Source organism: Neopelma chrysocephalum, unplaced genomic scaffold, assembly GCF_003984885.1.
Source record: "Neopelma chrysocephalum unplaced genomic scaffold, ASM398488v2 Primary Assembly neopelma1_345, whole genome shotgun sequence".
NCBI lineage: Eukaryota > Metazoa > Chordata > Aves > Passeriformes > Pipridae > Neopelma > Neopelma chrysocephalum.
In genome coordinates this window covers 572,298-582,031 of record NW_020898009.1, presented here as the reverse complement: position 1 = coordinate 582,031, position 9,734 = coordinate 572,298, and the positions used below count along the sequence as shown (strand labels likewise).

The 9,734-nt window shown below is 49.9% G+C and overlaps 1 protein-coding gene across 7 annotated transcripts in view; it reads right to left on the bottom strand.

The window, feature by feature from the left end:
- The window catches only part of SLC4A11 (solute carrier family 4 member 11), a 123,428-nt gene that overhangs the window by 64,658 nt on the left and 49,036 nt on the right, over window positions 1-9,734 (bottom strand). For 4 of the 7 annotated variants that reach the window (XM_027705563.1, XM_027705562.1, XM_027705567.1 and 1 more), the window contains exon 3: window positions 6,155-6,307. In XM_027705563.1, coding sequence (XP_027561364.1) covers window positions 6,155-6,307 — 153 coding nt within the window. Of the gene's footprint in view, window positions 1-6,154; window positions 6,709-9,734 lie in introns of those variants that run through there. The other 3 variants (XM_027705561.1, XM_027705564.1, XM_027705560.1) reach the window with 2 other exon arrangements.

Sequence of the window (9,734 nt, the reverse complement as noted above, 5' to 3'; positions counted from 1 at the left end):
GGCAGGTGAAGGACCAGCAAAAACACCTGGGCAGGTGAAGGACCAGCCCCTCACACTTCCCTGTGGAAGAACTGGAAAGAGAGGGGACTCCAGGGCATGACTAGGGTTCTTGTATAGAGCCAGGGGAAGAAGAGGGACAGGCACTGATCTCTCTTCTGTGGGGACCAGTGACAGGATCCGAGGGAATGGCCTGAAGTTGTGTCAGGGGAGGTTTAGGTGGATCTCAGGAAAAGGTTCTTCCCCCAGAGGGTGGTTGGGCACTGACCAGGCTCCCCAGGGTAGCGGGCACAACACCAAGGCTGCCAAAGCTCCAGGAGGGTTTGGATGATCCTCTGGGGCACAGGGTGTAACTCTTGGGGATGGGCCTGTGCAGGGCTAAGGGTTGGACTGGATGGTCCTTGTGTGTCCCTTCCAACTCTGCATATTCTGGGAAGGTAAGACTGCCAAGCACAGTGCCACCTGTGGCACCTACATCCTACAAAAGCAAAATGTTTTAGGAAAAAAAAAACACCTGTAGCAGGTTTTGTCACTAAATTTAGGGGGGAAAAGGTGCCTTTTCCATGCCAATTGGAAGGACAGCGCACTCCAAATCCCATGGCAAGCTGCTCTGAACAGCAAGGTGAAGTGCACACAAGGGAAAGCGCTGCCTCCGTGCAGCACCACCCCAACCCCCCACACACACCTCCCTCGGCTTCCTAAGCAGCGCTTTGAAAACACCCTCCTCAGGAAACTCGGAGGGAGGCCGTCCCTCCCCCGCCACACAATCGGTATATCCACTTTCCATTAGAGTATAGGAAGCTTCGGGAGCCCAACATCCCAGTCTGACATCAAACTGCTAAAACAGGAGTTATCAGATGGAACGCGTGGGTCAGCATTGTGCCTCGGGACATAAAAAGGACCTTGGTATTAATGTGAGGAAATGTGACTATTGTGTGCAGAGTGATACCCATTCAGGTCCAGACCACTTGTCTCGGGACGCTACTCTCCCTGGAATATCCTTGGCGCCAGCATCCAGCTTTTCTCCTCGTCCCCTTAAAAGAAAAAAAGTCATCTGGGCAGGGGCTGGGCCAGGGCTCGGATCCCGTGTTTTTTTGGGAGCAGCAGCGCCGGGCGTGCACGTGTGTGCCTTTGGAGCAGATTACAGGAAACTGGTGATTCTCTGTATCTAGGGATGATCAATTGTGCAGAGGGTGGAACAGGCTTTAATTTCTCCTGAAGCATAAATTGTGTTCCTTTCCTTCCCCCCCCCAACACACACACCCCGACAAAGCCACATCCTGCTTCCCAATTGGCTTTTCCTTGCCTTATTCTCCCCAAAAACTGCTTCAGGCACCTCTAAACCCACCAGTCTGAGAATCTGCTCTAAGTGGGAAAAGTTGAGCAGCTGCAGGTCCACAAATCCTTGATAAATTGTGCTTGAGTCGAGGGGAAAAAAAATCCTGTGCAAACCCCTCTGCTGCAATTTGGGGAAGGAGAAGACGAATTGTTTTAGAGCCCCCACCTGCAAAAACAAAGTCCCAATGATGAAAAGACGTGCCTGGCTGATTTAAGGGAGCTGCCAAGGAGGTAAAGATGCTGTGACTGATGGCAAGGATGTGTCCCCACACACTTCCCAGGCTCACTTGCATCACCTGCCCACAAATTTAAGGCTCAGCCTAAACCAAACTGGTGTATTTATTTGCAGAGATTCAATTCCAAGTGTGCTGCAGATAAAACAGCGAGTGGTTGAATTCCCTAGTTTCTGTTATCCCGACAAGGGATGTAGGTGTGTAGACCTGTAGCCAGGCTCCCAAGGGATTTATGGAAAAATCCATATATAAAACACACCAAAAAACCCCCATAATGCCCTCTGGATGTGAGTTTGACTAAGATTGAAGGGTTACTGCACTTCCAGCTGGGTGAGAGAATAGGAAATGCAATGGGCCTGCAAGCCACCAGACAGCAAATCCGGGAGCTGTACAATAAGCAGGGATTGTAGCCCATGGATCTGGAGAGGGAAGAGGTTCCTCCCCACTACACACCACTCTCACTGATGTTCTTCATCCTCTCTGGAATAAATTACCAGGGAACGAAGCATCAAGTTTTCCACCTGCAGCACAGGAAAGGCAACAGCCCTGCGCTCCTGTTGTGTTCAGCCTGGAAAAGAGGAGGCTCCAGGGAGACCTTGGGGCCCCTTCCACTGCTTAAGGGGCTCCAAGAGAGCTGGAGAGAGGCTTGGGACAAGGGATGGAGCGACAGGACAAGTAGGGATGCCTTCAAATCAAAAGAGGATTGATACAGATTAGATTTGAGGAACTTCTTTTACAATGAGGGTGGTGAGGCCCTGGCACAGGTTGCCCAGAGAAGCTGTGGTTGTCCCACCCCTGGAAGTGTCCAAGGCCAGGTTGGACGGGGCTTGGAGCAACCTTGGCTAGTGGAAGACATTCCTGCTCATTGCAGAGGGCTTGGACTACATAACCTTTAAAAGGTCCCTTCCCGTCCAAACCATTCTGTGATTTTACTTGCACACATTTACTGTGACTTCAGAACAAGTCTCAGCCTAAAAACCATCCTGATCTTCCTCCAAAAAATGCAGATCCCAGGTCAAAAAGCCTCCAACTTCAGATAAAGCCCCACCTTCACGTTCAACCTGCTAACATTTGCTGAAAACAAATCTTACCAAAACCTAAGTTGCAAGGATGAAAAGAAGAACAGAATAATAATTAAAAAGGCCTTTTTTCAGGTACCACAAGGAAGCACTAAAACACCCAGGAGAAAGGACCCAAAAGTCACTACTGGGCAGCATTTTAGTGCTTTGACATCTGCACTGGTTTGGGCTCAATATTCCATTCCAGAGCAGCCAGTATTAATTTAAAGTGAGACAGGTCATACCTTAAACCCCAGATTTCTTCAAGCCATCCTTTTCCATACACATCCGTGTGCACAGCCCAGCATTTCATGCCAATGGTTAATTGTTGGAGTTTTACAAGGCCGTGCCATGTTTTGTTGGCTCAAAGCTTAATCCCACACAGGGATCTTTTTAAAACAGAATTATAGTGAAGTGCATCCAATTATGCTCATGGAGAGCTGCACATACATCACACAGAGACCAACAGGATGATGCAGAGCTGTCATTACATCTGTAATTCCACTTATTTGCCTGCCAGCACCTGGAACCTGGGGTCCAGCTCATCCCCAGATGGGAATTTGGGATGTTTTAGCCCCATACAAAGGTGGGCAGCAGCCTCACAGCAGCTCACCCGAAAAAGTCTCCAGCAGGAGAGAATCTGGACACCATGTTCAGCCAAGAGACCAATCTGTGATGACCAAACATGTTCTGAGGCTCACAGACATCACAGCAGGGCTGTTTATCTTGTTCCAAGTCACCTCAGAGGTTTTTTCCTGCTGGAAATTAAGCAAGTGTGTTTTCTCATCATTTGGATTGGAAGGGACCTTCAAGATCATCCATTTCCAAGCCCCTGTCATGGGCAGGGACACCTTCCATTAGCCCAGGTTGCTCCAAGCCCCATCCAACCTGGCCTTGGACACTTCCAAGGATCCAGAAGCAGCCACAGTTTCTCTGGACAACCTGTGCCAGGGCCTCACAGTGAAGAATTTCTTCCTAATATCCCACATTTTATGCAGCAAGTGCACATGACACCAGGGAGCAACTTGACCCAGGCAGTCCTGGAGAACCCTCTTAGTGCAAGATGGCCCTTGGTCAGTCCCTCTTGACCCCAGCAGTGCTGCCAAGAGAACATAATTAATCCCTCTGGCACAAGGAATCATTTCAGCCCAACAAAGGTTTCACCCAGCCTGGGGAAAGCAAGAAAATAAGATGAGGATGCAGAGATGTCGTTCCCATACTTGGTTTTCCTCTGTGTTTACAGAGCACCAGAGGATCATGTAGGATCCTGCTGCACTGGGCTCCCCTGGGGTTGGAAATGAGGTGTTTGGGATATCTGACATTGCCTAGAGAACCTCTGCTTTTTTCACCCCCTAGTCAGCTTGTCTTGCTGGAGACAATTCCTGCAAGTGCTCAACTCCACAGTTTTGTACTAGGAAATCAAAGCTTGAGCACCAAAAAAAACCCAACACCCAAATCCACAAAAAGCCCCAACAAACAAAACCAAACAAACATCACACTCAAACCCCCTAAAAACAAACAAAAAACACACCAAAACCCCAAACTCCAAAACCAAACAAACACTAAAAAACAAACAACAAAAAATACAAAAACCCAAACCAAACAGAACCCCCCCCAACAAAAAAAACCAACAAATTCCCCAAAAAAACTTCCAAAGAGTGGCAGCAATGAAAGGGAATTTCTGAAGAGTTCCCTTGCAGAGTGGACCAGGGAACAGTTCACTCCCAGACATACCTTGGCCACAACATAATTAAACCTCATTTTGGGATTAGGATACTTTTTTTTTCAGCAGTTCAGGCTCTTTTCCTTGGGAGAGGTTAAGGGGCTCATCTCAGCCACCTTCAAGCACCCAAGGAGTCAGCCCTCCAGGAGGATCAGTCATGCCCTCTGCAGCCACAGACTTACAGGGTATGGATAAAACCCACCCTGGAAGATGCTTCAGAGAAAGAGCTGATAGCCCAGATGACTCCAACACCTGGAGTCTGAGCAATCCTATGCCTGATAGAGAAAAACTTGGATTTTGGCTACCTGGACCACTTTGATGTTGTCATGCGGAAAAAAAAAAAAATCTCCCTTCACACCTGCCCTTATTTAAAGTCTGGACTTTTTTTCAGCCTAAAGCCCATTTTTCAAACCTCCATCCTTGAATTTGAAATGTGACCCAGCACATCAGAAGTCCAGTTTTCCTTAAAAATCCTGAACATCTCAGCTAAAAAAAAAAAGGATACAACTAATACCACCATCACAAACATCATTGCTTCAGGGAAATAAGGAAGCCTTTTTTGTTCTGTTTTGAATTGAAGGGAAAACACTTATAAAAAGCCCAGGAGGACACACAAGGAAAGGGAACTTCAGATGCAGAAGAATCCACAGCACTTGCATTCCTCATCCCCAAACAATGCACCCCACGGCATTAAGCCCAGACTTGTCATAGCAAAGCACAGTTCCCTTAAATCTTTCAATTAAGATGGCATTTGTAAAATTGCAGGGTTGGAAATTGCTAGATATTATTCCTAAATTAAAGTCATTGCTCAGAGTCAAAAAGGCAGACTTTGATTATCTTGAACAGGGGTCCGGGCCATAAATGTTTTGCATCACCATTCCCAGTAATTGCTCCCTGTAGATCAATTGGGATTTGCATGTAATCTAAAAATAACTTAGAACAAACTTAAAGGACTCTCCGATACTGTGACACCAAGGATAATCCAGAGCCTGTGCATTTAATCACCAAAACAGTCAGTGCCCATACAGGCAGGCTCCAGGATGCCTCCAGCTGCTGGGACAAAACGCAGGCTGCTGCCACGTCCAAGAGCTGCTTTTCCTCAGCATATCCCATGAAAGCCGGCTTTGCCAGCCCTTATCCCGCCCCATTTAGCACATTCAGTACACGGGATATTAAAACAACGTCCCAGAGGCAAAAATTCAAGGTCTGGCTGGACAGAGCCCAGAGCAACCTGGTCTAGTGGAAAGTGCCCCTACCCATGCACAGATCCCACTAAAGTGGGATGGAATTTGGCCCTTGGGCCCTCACCTGGAGCAGGCAGCTTGTTTTCACAAACAGAGCATACACACGACCCTGCTTCCCAATACTGTGGGCTGTGAGGGCCTGACCCCCATCAGAGGTGTCCAACAGGCTGATTTTTTTCCTCATTTTTACTCTCTGCCTCCACACACAGCAGGTACAGGGATTGCCTGCCCCCAGCCAGGACGATTAACCCCAAAGGGGCACGCGTCGCCAACCCCAAAAGTCCCTCTACGCTCTTTTATTTTACAATGAGGGTGGTAAAACACCGGAGCAGTTGCCCAGAAAAAGCTGTGGCTGCCTCATCCCTGGAAATCTTCAAAGGCCTGGATGGACAGGGCTTGGAGCAACCTGGTCTAGCGGAAGCCCTGCCCTCAGCAGGGGGTGGAATGAGATGGCCTTTAAGTTCCGTCCCCAACCCAAAGCACCACGATTCCATGAAATTTCACCAACAACCACATCCCACGGCCCCAACTGTGTTTTTTTGGAAGGTGGGTGTCACTCACCGGTGGCCCGGGGACCCCCCTCGAGGTTGACATTGACGAAGAAGCGGATGCTGTCGGCGGAGACGATGGTGGAGTTCACGGTGTCGTAGAGCTCCTCGCTGGCCGTCTCCTCCTTCGCCTCGGGGCCATCGTCCGTGTGGCACTTGAGGTACCCTGAGGGAGAGACAAAGAAGTGGCGAGGGGGTTTCAGGAGGGTGTTCTGGGACTGCAGGGTGTCCTGGGACTCCGAGGTGTCCTTGGACTGCACGGTGTCCTGCTGCTCCGGGGCGGGGGGAGAGCCATCGGCCATGGCTGTGAGGCCTCCGCAGCAACGGGGCCTCTGAGGGGCTTCTCCGCCGCCCGCGGCCGGTGAGGGCCGGGGGGGTAAGGAAGGGACTCCCGCGAGTTTTGGGTGAGACCACTGGTTCCACACACCGCCCGGCAGCAAACCCAGTGACAGCACCGTGCTCCTCTCAGGTACAAAAAAAAAAAATGCAGGGCAAAAACAGACTGGAAACCATAAAAATGCCAAGCCCGCGGCAAGAGCTGTGTCACGGCCCACCCCAAACCCAGCGCCTTCACCGGCCACCTTGCGAAGGCAGCACCCCTTCATTGACAACCCAGCAATTTGAAACAACAGGGGTAAAAATTAAGAAGTTAAAAATTAAAAGATATCAGGAGACACTCGATATCAAGAGAGACCCACAGACCCCACAGGGCAGAGGGAGCAGGTCACTGGAGGTGGCAGCACCCAGAAAGAGAGACAAGTTTCTTAATTACAGCAGACAACTCCTTAGCCTTTGGCAAGGCTTTAATTAGAGTTTAACCTGGCCCCATCCAACAGAAAGCTGGTCCCTGCAACATCTCATTACCAAGCAGCTGGAGAACTCTTGTAGCACACTCATGTATCATGTTTAATTAGGAGAATTAGGGACATTATAGAATGTCGATTTTTACATTACCAGGATTATTCAGCGGCTTCTCCTCGTCTTCTGACGAGTCTTTTATGCCTAATTTGAAGCAGGAGGGATATATTTCATTAGCTGGCTTTAGGCACTACAGCGGAATGAAAAGGGGGAGCTTCAAGGCGGAGGCTTGAATGGAAACTAAAATATTGATGGCTTTTAAAGCCTCATATAAGCAAATGTAGAGGCGGCAGCTGAAAGCAGCACATGCTGTCTCTGAGGGATCCAGCCAACAGTTCTCCACCATAAAACTCAAACCAGGGGAGTGAGGCCACAAACAGAAACTCAGTGACACAGGACAGGGTCTGCAGCTCTTCCTGCCACGAGCTGATGGAGCTCAGAGCTTCAAACCTTTAGGTCACTTCCAAACTGCTCATCCAAGGCATGGGAAACCTGGCAAACTCCCTTAGATTTATCCCTCTCTCCTTCACCTGCCTGCTTGACAGGAATAAATGTGAATTGGTCTTTTCAGAACTGCTCTGAAGGCTTCAAAAAGCATCCAAGGTGCTGCTGTTCCCATCCAGCAAAGCACACTCAGGATTCCATATTCCATCCTCTGCTGCTGGTGAAGCTTAGGCTGTTTGCAACCCTGTATGATGGAAACTTGTCCAAGAAACGGAAGTGAGGAGAGTACAGGGAACACCTGAACCCAGGTTTGACAGCACTGTGGGCACCATCAGGTATCAAACGCTGCCAGGAGATAGGGCAGGGTTGAGGGGCAGCCTGTGTCCTGAAGGGATGGACAACAGCCAGACAAGGTGACTGCTGGCACCAGAAGCACTGCACAGTCCTGTGCAAGCATCTCAATCCCAAATTAAGTGCCAAACTTGGAGTCTGGTTCCTCTAAATGCATGAGGGACACCATAATCTCTCCTCAAAGCAGAGGACCCATCACAGCTGACCTTCCTCCCAGTGCCAGGAGAGCTTGGACAGCTCTGCAAAGACACAACCAGCCTGAAGGAGGCTCAAATCCATGATCCTGCCTTTTCCACCTCACCAGATCCAGGACTGCAGCCTCAGGGAAGTTTTCACAGGAGGTTCTTCTCCATCCTTCCCGGTTGGTGGGTCAGATGGGAGGTACATGAGGGCAAGATGGTCTGAGCACCCATCTCAGAGAACAGAGGTGAGCTTTTCCTCACTGTCCTAATACAATCAGAGACACAGATGGGTAAACAGGGAAAACCCAGCAGGAAAAACTATTTATTCCCCTCCTGAGCCCACTGAAACCAGTCTGACAAGAGTGTGGCAGCAGTGGCTCCTGAAAATGGAGAGGGCTGGAGACAGGAGAAGCAGCCCAGGAGCTGGAAGAAGGGCAAGGGTGGAGTAGGATCAGAGGGTTGGGCAGAGGTCAGCGAGGACTCTGGCAAGGGAAGCATCCTCTGTTCCTCCCTCTTTAGGGGAGGAAAGAGCAGAACAAAAGGCAGCTGAGCCTCGTGTCCCTTGGGCAAGGGACGAACAAAACACTCGGCTTGCAAATAACCCCAAACCTGGGCTGGACAGGAACTGCACCCCCGGGCAGGTGTCTGCTTTGTCACTAAACCACCTCAGGGCTTCAAACCACTCCTGTTTGGGATCCTCCAGCCCATTAGTCTGTCAGGAGTTTTAACCCACGAGCAGCTCACGCCTGTCAAAGGCAGGGTCACCTGGAGGTGAGACGGGCTCTGTGCATGGCAGATGCACCTTCCCCCTGAGCAGAGCTCAGTTACTGCCTCCAGCCCTGGCAGCTGCTTCCCACCCCATTCCACGATGCTCCCTGAGTGCCACCCCCGCTGACTGAAGGGCAGAGGATGCCACAAGGGACAGCTCCTCCTTCAGAAGTCTGATGGGTGTTCTGCAGAAGCTCAGAGCAGGATCTGATGGGGGTGTTGGAGAGTTTGTGTAAATATCAGTCACGTTTCCATCTGGAAGCACAGTCCTGGTAACATTTGACAGCCTGTTCTGCGAGAAGTTGCTTCAGTGAGGCAGAGGGCAGAGTTAAACACCTTTTCATTGCCATCAGATAGACTGGAGAGGAGTTTAAGACTTCCAGATTGGTGCCTCCTCACCTCCATCACTGCAGATTGCCACCCTCAGATGATGGCAGCATTTGCTGAAGTGGCACGAGCTACACAACAGGGCAACTCAGAGCTCTGAGCACAGCAAGTGACACTTCAAAGTGACACTTTAGACCAAAATATGGTCTAAAAGCACTGGAGAAAAGAGGTTTGGCTGAGTAAGAGGCCAGAGCTGAGAACTGAGTTAAGGCTGTCTGAGATCAGTGCAGCCCTCCTGCATCACAAGGAACATGTGGTCAGGACAATCCTGACCCTGTAGGACCCATCCCACGGCAAAGAGGAATGGAAAAGCATGGAAAGAGCCAGAGACCAAAGGGTGCAAGCACCATCCTTCAGTGCTGCAGGAACAAGCCCCACTCCTCACCCTCTGCAGCCAGAGGCAGCAGATACCTTTACTCTAAATCTTCCTTTACCTCAGCCCAGCCTGTGCAACATGAAAATAAGCCATTCCCCCATTTTATGGAGGTGCTGGGAAGAAAAGAAAAAGAATAAATATGATTCCTCTAGCCATTCCCCTCCAAAGCATCACCCCTTCCCCTGTAACTCGTGCCTGGCCCTGCTCTAATATCCCAATATCCATCC